General features: G+C 42.7%; 1 protein-coding gene across 1 annotated transcript; it reads right to left on the bottom strand.

The window, feature by feature from the left end:
* Positions 1-38: 38 nt before the first annotated feature.
* Positions 39-9,290, bottom strand: LOC123016506 (membrane-spanning 4-domains subfamily A member 8-like; the record flags this gene model as incomplete). The annotated part of the gene is made up of 5 exons (XM_044416945.1): positions 39-1,151; positions 2,770-2,883; positions 4,632-4,766; positions 7,337-7,393; positions 9,045-9,290. Coding segments are annotated over 5 exons (666 nt in total), but the record flags the coding sequence as incomplete, so codon positions are not given.
* Positions 9,291-11,682: the final 2,392 nt, after the last annotated feature.

The following is an 11,682-nucleotide window of genomic DNA, read 5'->3' as shown; positions in this document are numbered from 1 at the left end:
CCGGAGAAGGGCCTCTCCCGCCGATCTCAGGGGGCGGCTGGGCATATGAGGATGTAAGCGCTCCTTCAGGTAACCAGGACCCAAGCCGTTTAGGGCTTTATAGGCCATTACCAACACCTTGTATTGTATATCATATATCGCGTTTGCTATTATCAACAGTTGCAGGCATCTGCTGGGGGGCTTGGGACTGATCAACGCAGTCATGGGGGTCCTGGAATAGACTGCTCTATCTATTCCCACACTAGACATCTCAGATTCAGAGGCAAAGAAGGGGCTCCATTGCAAGTTTTATTGACAGAGCTGTCTTGGATTGGCACAGGATTGTGAGATAACCCTAGTGAAGAATTCATTTTTTATAATAAGTTTTATTCAAAATTATAACCCTAAAACAAAGAAAAACTAAAAGCAACATCGATCATCAGAAATATCGGACCCGCTGGGTCAGCCCCCACATTTTTTTCCATTTATGATAACTGAAAAACAGGTTTAAATCTATACGAAGTCCCGTTTCTCTAGCCAATAATAAAAAGAGTCCCAAGTTTGATAGAAATCAGTATCTTCTTTCTCCTTCAATGACAAAGTCAATCTATCCATTCCTGTACAGTCCAAGATCTCTTTTAGGATCAGTTTGTCGGTGGGTGGTTCTCCTAGTGAAGAATTCATATGCAATTACATGCATGATTGGCCTTGGAATGAATATCGATCAATGCCAGCTGGACACGTGGCACTCTCTATCATAAATAAAATGATAGCTCTGAAGAAAAGAGACGTTCCTAACATCTTTGCTTTCAGTGGTACGTGCACCTGTTACAACAAGCCTCAGCACTAGAAAGCCATTTTCTCCTGCATGGGGCAGAAGAAAGATGCTTCTTCATTTTTATATATTAACTGAATTGGTTAATCTCCTAAAATTCACCATTCCAGCACCCAGTCTGGATAAATGACAATATTTGCAATTTTTCCTTTTTTTAAAGAAAATCGATCACAGTATTCTTCCTGAGATAGCTGGCTTGTCAGAATTGCTGGCATGACGCTTTTTACGGCTTTTCCCTTGGGCTCACTGCTTGATAGATTGGAGGAAGAGGAGAAGCAGAGCCTTCAGTCAGAACCATATGACCTCCACTGACAGCATAGGGTACAAAAACCACTTCCTGGGGTAACAGAAAAACAGAATTTACACAGGTGCCAGTCCTTAATCAACCTCTTTGTCACAATGTATGTGACTTATTGTATATTTGCATTGCATCCAGATAAGCAAGGAACCCAAGATAGCTTTTGTTGTATTTTCTATTTACTTATTTATTTAAAACATTTCTATGCCGCCCCCATCGCAACAAAGCCTCGGGGCGGCTCACAAAAAATATAAAAAAACATACATAAACAATAACAATATAACAATTTAAAAGAAAAAACATTTAAAACCCCTGGTGCATTCTCGGCTAATTTAAAATCCTAATAAATACAATAATTTAGCAATTAAAATAAGTTTTAAATAAAAAGGTCTCAGCCTGGTGCTGAAAAACAAATAATGACGGCGCCAGGCGGGCCTCTCTGGGGAGGTCTGTTGACCTAGATAATCTGTGAAGAATCAAGTCGTTAGAGACTTTCCCAGTCACAGCAATCATTTTGTCCTGCAGATCACAAGCAAAGAAGGGTTCTCTTGCTTAATAAACGGTTTCCTCTTGCTTAATAAATTGCGGTTTGTTAGCACAGCTCCTTTCTGGCAGTGCAATATAACTAACATTTCAACAAGAACACATGGTTCAATCACAGCCCATGCCCAATCTACGTTCGACTTGAGAGTGGGTTACTGTGTTGGCCGAATCCAACCTGTGTGGACTGCCGCTCTTAGCAGATTATCAGCCTGAAGTCTTCGTACCAGACTGTTAGAAGAATTCAATGACACATGGAAATTTTATTGTGCTTCGCATGATTAATGAAAGTTCAGAGGAATTTGGGGGGGGGGGAGGAAAGCAGTATCTGTTGATGTATAGAATAATGATTTTTTTTCCTGAAAACTATCATAGAGCATGGGAAGACAGGAAGAGAGTCAGTTTGGGGAGTTGTACTATAAGCTGTATCTGTTTAAAATTCCCTTGACAATTGTCTATTTTGTCTAATTTAGTTTGTTCTGTTTATACTAGCTTTTTCTATGTATTTGTATATGTTAAGAAAATTAAAATTAAAAAAAGAAAAAAAGTCTTTGTACCAAAGCCTTGATGTTCTTATCCTTTGCTCGGAACTCCCGTCCCAGCGCCTCATCCACACCAGCCCTCTTCCTCATGCTGTGAGGTTGCAACAAGGGCAAAAGAGCTCAGGAAACCTGCCCTGCCCTCGCTGTCCAGGAGTCTCTCCCATTGGTATGGCGACTTCAGATGCAATAGCCTTGTTGTCTTCCCAAGAGATGGCAGCAAAACTAGCACTGAGGAAGCCTGAAAGCTCTTATGAAGATCCCGAATTATCAGATATATATAAGAAATCCCGCGAGTTTGGCAACATCTGCTAATAACCCCCTTTTCTTACATTGCTTCCATACCCGCACCTTTCTCTGGAATTGTTATCCTTCATCCTTTGTTCACTTGCTTATTAAATCCCACTCAGTTGCTGGCCACTCACTATTGCTCAGGCTAACTTAGCAGGGTTCTTATGTTGATGAAAGCAGCGGGCGACATGGAATGGGGTATAAGCATAATGAACAGTGTAATCTTTCCTCACACTTCTCAGTACATTCTTCTTAAACTCCAGCTAAGCACAATATCAAACACTCACCCCATCAGAGTTACAGCAGGCTGCTTGGCACCCAAAATGAGCTGTAGAGACAGTGATGCAGAACTCCAGCAGACTAAATAGGAAGAGCAGGACTGAGAGACCAGTATTCAGAGACTGCATGTGGAAAGATACTTGTTAGATACTTCTCAGTACAGGCAAATTAATTGACTTGCATGTGTCTAATGGGAAATCCAGATGAAGTTTCATGCATGCAAGTACACTCATTTTCAATCTTCCTGCATCATTTACCCCACCACCTTTAGAAGCCAGAAGCCTTCAGCACAAAGGAAGCAGCTGCAGAAAATACCCAAGCAGAAACTGTTACACTATGAGACAAAGTCCATGGATTGGATCAGGATGAACAAAAGGCCCTTTCAGGCATGCAGAAATGAGCAGTGTGGCTGAGATGGGAACTTGCTGGGCAACTGCTCCCCTTCCAACCTTGCCCTCACAGTGCTGCTGAGGAAGTCTGAAGAGAAAGCGTAACCAGTTCCTTTGACTGTAGGGAAAATATTCTGCTATGGCCAAGTATGTCATGCAACTGGGGATGGAAGAGTTCCAGGCGGAGATGTGTGAGGAATCTGGTTTGGGGAGGGGGATCCGCTGGATCGCCTTGACTTTCCTCCTGGGATTCCAGCCCACTTTCTACTGTAAATCTGCCACACAATGTTCGTGTGGGCATCTGGCAGGAAGCAAGCCCATGAGGCTGGCTTGCACACACCGCATTCACACACCTGCTGTGCAAACAAGAGTTCTGCCTGTGCACACCAGACTGTGGCTTTTGCACTCTTTGTGCACAGAATTATGTACTTTGCATACTCTGCGCAATGAAGCTGCCAGTGTCCCCAAGTGTTCACGGACCTGATCTCAGTTTGGCTCACCTCCTGGCCGAGGCTGAGTGCAGAAAAGAAGCCTGGCGAGTGCACGAAGGCGGGATTGCACCTGATCTTTGCACCCCTAGTTGCAGGACAGTCAGACATTTCCCCTTGTTGCCCAAAATTTGACCCCATTGGACTAGATACACCCTTAGTTATTGTGGGAGGAGACATTGTGTCCATTCTCACATCATGCCAACTAACCCTCGCAAAAAGCCACAGCCCAGTGAATGGGGTTTAATTTAGTCACGAATAATTTCAGTTCAGCGGGGCTGCAGCATGCCTTCTTACCTGGATCCAATGACTATTACAAATAAATCTGAGGTTCTTCAGAACCACACATTTTACTTCAACAGATGCTGGGAATGTGAAGTGACTGGTGCAGCAGAAAAAAAATCTCAAACTACTCTGAATCCTTATGTATTTCATATCGAATAAGATAAACACCACTCATTTTCTGGAGCTGAAGGTCCCTTTACACCTCACTACTGCATTGTTAGCTACTATGTGGGTCAGCTATATTTTAGTTTAGGGTACAATCCTATGCATGTTTAGTGGGACTGCCTGGGGGAATGCTAGGGCTTGCACAACTCCTTTTCTGGTTCAGTATGCACAGGATTGCATCCTTAATTTCTTAGGGACAACTTGTGGCAGGCAACCTCACAAAATGGTTGCTCCTGCATGCACTGAGTCCCAGAAGAGGCACTTCTGGAGAGATCTACTTGTCCAAAAGAGATGTGCATGAGCTTTGAGGAAGATTGCTTACTTTTCCCAGATAACCAAGGAATAGGCATGCATAGGTAGAAGAACCACACGTGAAGCCTGAGTTCTGCCTGCTGTTTTCTTGCAGAGACAAACCACCTTTTGAACTAATGGGGAAGTCTGTTGTGAAATTACCAAGCAAAGGTCTATGGGGTTTCTCCCTCATTTATACACATTCCTTGTTTTGGATCTTACCCATAAAGTCAAACTTCTGTGCTTACTTACCTCTTTTAGATCATAGCCATGTAGATCTGAGGGATAATTTATTAAACTGCTTATTGCCAGTTCCACTACATATAGAATGATGCCAGTGAATGACATAATAGTGCTTACGATGTTCATCGCCACACTGCATCTCACCTGAAAGAAACATTCAATCAGTTAGGATACCAAAAAGTGCACTGGTTGCCCTAATGTCAAACTGTTGAATAAAATGACTTCCTGACAGGCAAAATCCAGATTCAGACCCCCAAATTCTGGTCCATTTGCTTTGCCCTGGCACATACTTGCTATAGTGCAAAGTCAAGCCAACTTGGGGAATTCCATCTCTAAGACAGATTGCAATTCACAAGTTTTAATGGCTAGTGAAAATGCACAAATAAGCACCAAAAATCATGTGTCTCTAGTGTAGTTTGTGCCGTATCAGCTGATTTGAGCATATTGTGTTTTGTGCAAATCAGCCAATTCTGCACAAATCAGACTAGTGCTGCACGGTTTTCAAGTGTTTAATGGTGCAAATTTCATTAGCACTTAGAAAAAAAATGTGCAAATGGTCCGTTTTAGAGATGAAAGTCTATAGAAAAAGCCTTGACTTCAAAGCATTACTTCAGAAACTCAAATGAGGTAGAGTTCTCTGTTTCGGTGAAATCTAATTAGCAACCTTTTAACATTCTATCATACTTAGAACATGGTAAGATCAAGAAAACACTAGTTAGTAAAAAAAAACTTATAGAAGAAGGAATCAATAATTATGAAATTATGTTGGGTTCAATTATATTAATTATAATCAAGTGCAGGAACATCTGTAGATCAAAAAATAAATTACAAATCCCATCTTAGGTGTAGAGAAAAATTACCGGAAGACTATTGTATATTGAGAAGGCAGGGTGGTGTGACACCATTGCCCTTCTATTCCTATATTTCCCATTCTATTCCTACCTTGGCAGTGCCCCCCTCCCTTTAAAAACTCAGTTGAGATCCTCTGGAAGGCAAAAGAATGTTTTCTAAGCTACTTGCTGACCTTGGAACCATCCTTATCATTGTGAGAGCCAGGAACAGATGTGACTAATTAACTGTTTTGATGTAGTTTTCTACAGCAAGTAACACTCTTAAGATTTAGGATAGAAGAGAAACCTCACGGTGGCCACCCAAGCAAGCTCCAGTGTTAGATCTGGTAGGGCTTTTTCCTTGCTGTTCGTGAAGGGTGGTTCCCAATGGCTGATAGAGGAAAGCCAGCATGCTTGGAATTGTATAATGCCCGTTTTAGAGTAAAATCTTTGGACTTTAACTCACCTGTGTGTTATTGCTTCTGGGTCCAAAAAGAACACTTCGCCTTTGGCAAAACATTAGGTCATTACATTTTTGAAAACTAGAGTACTGCTTAAAATGCTATATCGGCATATCTTTTAACGATTTTTCTGTTAAATCATGAGAATTTGGAGCTTTGAACTTTGACTCCAAGGCTAACATAGGAGTCCTTCCTTTCTTGTTCTTCCAGAATCTTTTGTATGACAGCTTCTAATAGGGAAGTTGTCATTGGAATACATCCTATACATAATCAGACATTTCTTTTCCATCCCAGCACCCATTTGTCACATCAGAGGAGTACTTATCTACTTTGCATATCTCCTGCCACGCCTCCCAGAAACTGACCTTTGACTAAAGCAATATTTGACTGTAGAGAAGCAGTAAGAAGCAAGCTTATTCATTGCCCAATATTGGTCCTTTGCTCAATTACCACTGCCATCCCTCCCACAAACTGGGGAAGGATTGGCATGGAAAGGAGCCACATTGTGCTCCCCCCACCCGTGGGACTTGAGGCTTCTGCAATACCTTCAAGGTCCAGGAAAACATTGCAGTTCAATGATTCCCACACCACCCAAGCAACATCCAAAGAGGCTGGGAACACCCGGTTGCCAGCCTGAGCCCTGAAAGAAGAGGGCCAGGCCAGAGTTTGCGAGGCAGATGCAAGTCTGCGACTGTCAAAAATAGCCTTAATTTGAAGCAATACACCGTGTGTTTAAGCACTTGTATTGGACAGCAACATCTTCCATCTTGTCTGCCTGGTTTAGACTACTTGGCAGGGAAGATGGACAAAGGGCAGACAGCACCAGTTAATGAGCAGAAATTTTCTAACAGATACCGTAAAAAGGCCTGCATTTCAGGACCTAGCTAGCTTTCATTTCAGCTAGATGTAGTGCCTGTGGGAATCTGCCAGCCCTCCTTGTAACCCTGCTTATCAGTAGGATACTTGGCCACAGTTGAACTTGCTTCAGTGAGAAACTTTCATGTTGATTTTGTCAGAGCGAGACTTCAAGGTTTCATGGCATTAGCAGCAAAAAGAGTATCACTCGGTGCTTAGCCGAACTCCCCCTTGTTCAGACATCTTGTTCAGTCCATCAGGCTTTGCTGATCATCCGTTCCAGCTGGTGGGAGACTTTCTGTCTGATTGTGGATTGAGAGCATGCTAGCACTGTATGTTCATCCATTCACTCAATAAATCTGGTAAGCAAACTCAGACCTGGCATATCACTTTCCTCAGGATTCCAAAGAAAAACCTTGAACCCACATAACAGAACTCTATGTGAATATTTTGATTTATGGTACGAGGGTGGAAGGGCCTTGGATATGTGTGATGAAAGAAACTTAGTTGTTGTTGAGATCTCTAGTATTATAGACAAGATTAAAGCTGTTATTTAGTTCTTTCTCACCAAGCCAGGGGTTAGATGTTTCTCAGCTGACACGGATAGGGATCCAGAAATAATGAACTATTCAAAAGAAGAAAAAATGCATTTGACAACAGTCAAAGTAAAATGTACAGGAAAATTCTCTCTTAACAGAAAAACATTTTGAATTGGCAGGGGGCCCATTTGTTTAGAAACAACAAGAACTACATATCCAAAAATCAGTTCTACATTCACTGGGAAAGCCCTTTAGGGAATGCATGGTGGAGTCTTGTCTCTTCATAATTTAAAGTGTGTTCTATCCTATCTCCATGCTGATTAATACTAGCAAATGGTAATATGCAAGTAACTCATGAGGACCTTCCGTGCATAAGTGTGGAGAATATGCTTTGCTTACAGAAATATGTGGAACCCATTACATGACCCCTGCCAGTGAAAGTCAGGCCACCCAGGGCTTTTCCACACAAGTCATCTATTATACATTTGTCATTCTCTGCTCACAAACATTTACAGGTTCTTAGTGACCCTGTAGTTTCACTTTATTTTCCCAGCAAGGAAAATGCTGCATTTAATTGTGAAAGTAAAAGAAAGCACACTTCCTTTGTGCATTTGCACTATTCTGCTGTATCACAGAGTCACCTAAAGGTTATGTAGTGGAAAGCAGGAAAGGAAATGCTTCTTGTATAATACCTGGATCTCAGTTCTGTGAAGGCAGAACAGATTAACAGCCGATTAACAGCCTCACTTAGAAGAGCTTATAGTATCAGGGGTACACCCAGAGTGTGGTTTGTGTCAGCAACAATCAATTATTATCATTCTCACATGTATGCCAATGAGGAGTAGTGGTCTCAGGGACACAACTAGCAGTATTTCACTGGAGTTGGCTTTGGATAAGAATTTAGAAAAAATGGGAAATTTCTTCTTAAATAGGGTGGCAAGATTTAAAATATAGGAGATACTTTCATGTGGGAGAAGCTGAAACAGATAGATTTGGCCATAATGGCTTTGACTGTTTTGCATCGAAGAGTCAAGGCCTTAAGAAAGGGGTTTTAAGTGGAAACTAGGAAGTTTTGGACTATAACACATGCCCATGTATGTCCTAGTCCAACCACCACTAGCCCAAGTCCCTGCTCAAGTTACTCAGAGTTTTAATGCCTAGCTGACACAAAACCCTTTCCCTTGGGAGGAAAAGTACACTATGTATTTGGGACAAAGTGCAAAATATGTGCCCTGATGGGAACAAAAGGTGTGGGGAAAGATGAGTGAACCCAATCACTGTTTCTTTCAGCCTTCCCAATCTGGTGGCCACCAGTTCCCAGCATTCCTGACCAATGGCCACATTGACTAAAGCTGATGAGAGCTGAAGTCCCGGATTGTAGTACTGGATTAGGAAAAGCTGCTTGATGTCTTTAAGCTTCACAGGGATGTTTATGCTCCAAACCTGCACATGCTTCCTTACTGATACCCAGTTCTCTACCCACACAAAAAACAATTTTGGGACAGCAATTTGAATTTAGAACTGCAAAATCTAAGTTCAAGACCATAGACCAGAGTAGGAGATTTCTGCCCCTCAAGATATTGTTGGTCAGTAACTCCCATAATCTGTACTATTGGCTATGCTGGCTAGGGCTGATAGGAATTGTAATCCGACAACATCTGGAGGTTCACATATTGCCCACCCTGCCATATATATTGAAGCACGCTGGTTCTCAGAGATATATAATATATTACTTACAAATATTGAACCCCAAAATGGATAACCGGAAATAGTAGTCAAAAGCACGTATCTATGGTTAAAAAGGACAATTGAGACGGATGCAAAACCAATGTGTACCAGTGCAATTACAATCTGGATGGCCTGCGGGAAGAAAATGCACAAAAAAGATGATAAACAATTCCCTTTCCTGGAAAAAAATGTGACAACTGAAAATGACACTTGAAAATTGAGAAAGATAGGCAAGGTTTGATTTATTCCTGTTGACTAATATGGAACTAAAACAAGCTGTCTTTTTTTATCCAGAACTCACCAAAGGAACTCCTAGCAAAGAGAAAACAAAGAAGCTGAAAAAAACTTTAAACCAGCCACCAAGGGAACTGAATGGCTCTGTCTTTATCACGATGAAGTTTGCTGGTGGACCATCCTTCTGCAAGAATAATCTAAAAATCTTTCCCCTTGGTAACATTTATTTATTTATTTTCTGATTTATATCCTGCCTTTTTCCTACAAAGGGCTCAAGGCAGCTTACATCATTCTCCTCCTCTGTCTTATCCCCACAACAACAACCCTGTGAGGTAGGTAGGGCTGAGTGTCTGTGACTGGCCCAAAGTCACCCAGTTGGCTCCATGGCTGAGCGGGGACTAGAACCCGGGTCGTCTGAGTCCCATTCCCATGCTCTTAACCACTGCACCACACCAACATAGTCCCTCCAAACAAGACACAAAAGCATATTCAGCTGCTACCCTCTACCAGGTGCAGTCATTAAAATTAACATGCATCCTACAGCCAAAAAGCTGAGTATATGTGACTCAGCCTCCTCTCTCTCCAACAAAGCCCACCATTGACTTTGGTTGAATGGGGGTGGGGGGCAGATATGCCCACACAGGCAGGCAACAGGCATTGCCAAGCCTGGACTCACGGGGCCTCAGCACTAAACATAACTCCTAGATCTACTCCCCAGAGCCCTGAGTGCCCACTGGTACCAGCGGAGGCTTTCCCTTCGTGCTTATGTGAAAGGAGCAATGTTATCAGAGTTTGTGCGGGGAGGTGGGGCACAGGGAGAAATGGGAGGAAGGGTAAAGCAGAGATGGGGCGGTCAGGGCTTGCAACTGCCGGTCTGGGACTTTCTAGAGTGGGGTGAAAATTAATTTCATCTGGGATGATTTGGAAGAAAATTGGCTGGCTATGCCTTTGGTAAAATTGGATTAGGTCCTATGAAGTATGTCTACATTTCTATATATGGGAATATATCAGCATATTGATATTTCTGTCCTATGCTCCTGGGCCCTGAAACTTTGAGGACTTAAAACACCCCTGCTAGTAGGAACTCTAATGTTTCCCCTGCTGGTCTTGCCTTCAAAGAGCAAGAAATGATTCCAGGGAGGAAAGAGCAGGGCTTTCACCTCGCCCAACACAGCTGCAGGTTTCAGAGGTGCGGAAAAGGAATCCTTCACATTCCCATGGGATACTTCCCTTTTTTGTCTCTTTGTCTGTTTTAGGGATCGTCTTTAGTGCTTTACGTGCATCTTGAGGCTGAGCGCTCAAGCAAAGTAAGTCCTGGAGACCAGTGAGGTTCTCAAAGCCCCTAAACGCAGCTGGGATTGGCATTTTTATGTGGTAACTCTTTCAGCCTGGATGGTTGGTGGGTTGGTGGGTTGAACCTGGCTGCTTGCTTTTTGCAGGAGAAGGGTGGTCACCAGCCAGTTCCTCCAGAGAGGAGGCCAGGGTGAAACCTGCCGGTGCATTTCCTTCTTGGTAAGCAGGACCCCCAACCATGGAATGAACATAGGCAGAACATCGTTTATTTTAAAACCCTTATCTACTGCTTTTTCCTCCCTCTCGCTTCCTCCTTCTCTTTCCTCTGCTGGTCTCGTTAAATATTAAACAATGCTTTGCATTTCAACGTAAGCCACACAAGAAATTGGTTATAAGCATTAAAATGGAAAAGGAATAAAAGGAAGTCTTTTCACTGCTTGACCCCCTTGTATGCTGTTTCTCTGTCTCCCCTGGTCTTACTGGAAGGAGACCCTTAACAGTACTAAGCAGGCACCTTGTGTGGGACTTGTATGAAGAAGTACCAGAGCTTTCACTGCTGTTAGCGTTCATAAAGCCTAATAAAATGGTCAGCATGGACAGGCTGGAGCCAGGGGCATGTCATGAGCAGAGCCAGCTGGAACTGGAGGAGACCCTTCTGACTCACTCTTTTTTCTATTTCTATGTTTCTAACATCTGCTGGTCAAGCATTCCAGAAAGTGCTTAATTCATTTCTGGAATAATTCAACTAGGTGTTAAGTTCATTCCTGGAATTATGGATTTATAAATAATGGTCTGAATTTCACATTGATTATAGATATTTCAGAAGCCCTGCACATACTTCTCTGCGAATAACAGTGCCATTCAAAAACATCTATTCAAAGAAGCCCCACTGGGTTCCATGGGGAGGACTGGCTGGTAAATGGCATAAAACCATCTCTTTGGGGATGCACTTTCAGTCCCCAGTTTTGTGGGGAAACAATCTCCAATTCATCTTGCAGAGACAGGATCTTAGAATACCAGTTGTCAGGCCTGGCTTCTCAGGAAGTACTCTAGCAATGCCAGTGCCTCCATGAACGAGCACCTCCCTATAAGTTGGTTGGCCATTCAGCAAGCCCGCGAG

The sequence above is a fragment of the Varanus komodoensis genome, unplaced genomic scaffold, assembly GCF_004798865.1.
Source record: "Varanus komodoensis strain SLA01 unplaced genomic scaffold, ASM479886v1 scaffold849, whole genome shotgun sequence".
Lineage (NCBI taxonomy): Eukaryota > Metazoa > Chordata > Lepidosauria > Squamata > Varanidae > Varanus > Varanus komodoensis.
This window is presented reverse-complemented; position numbering and strand designations above follow the sequence as displayed.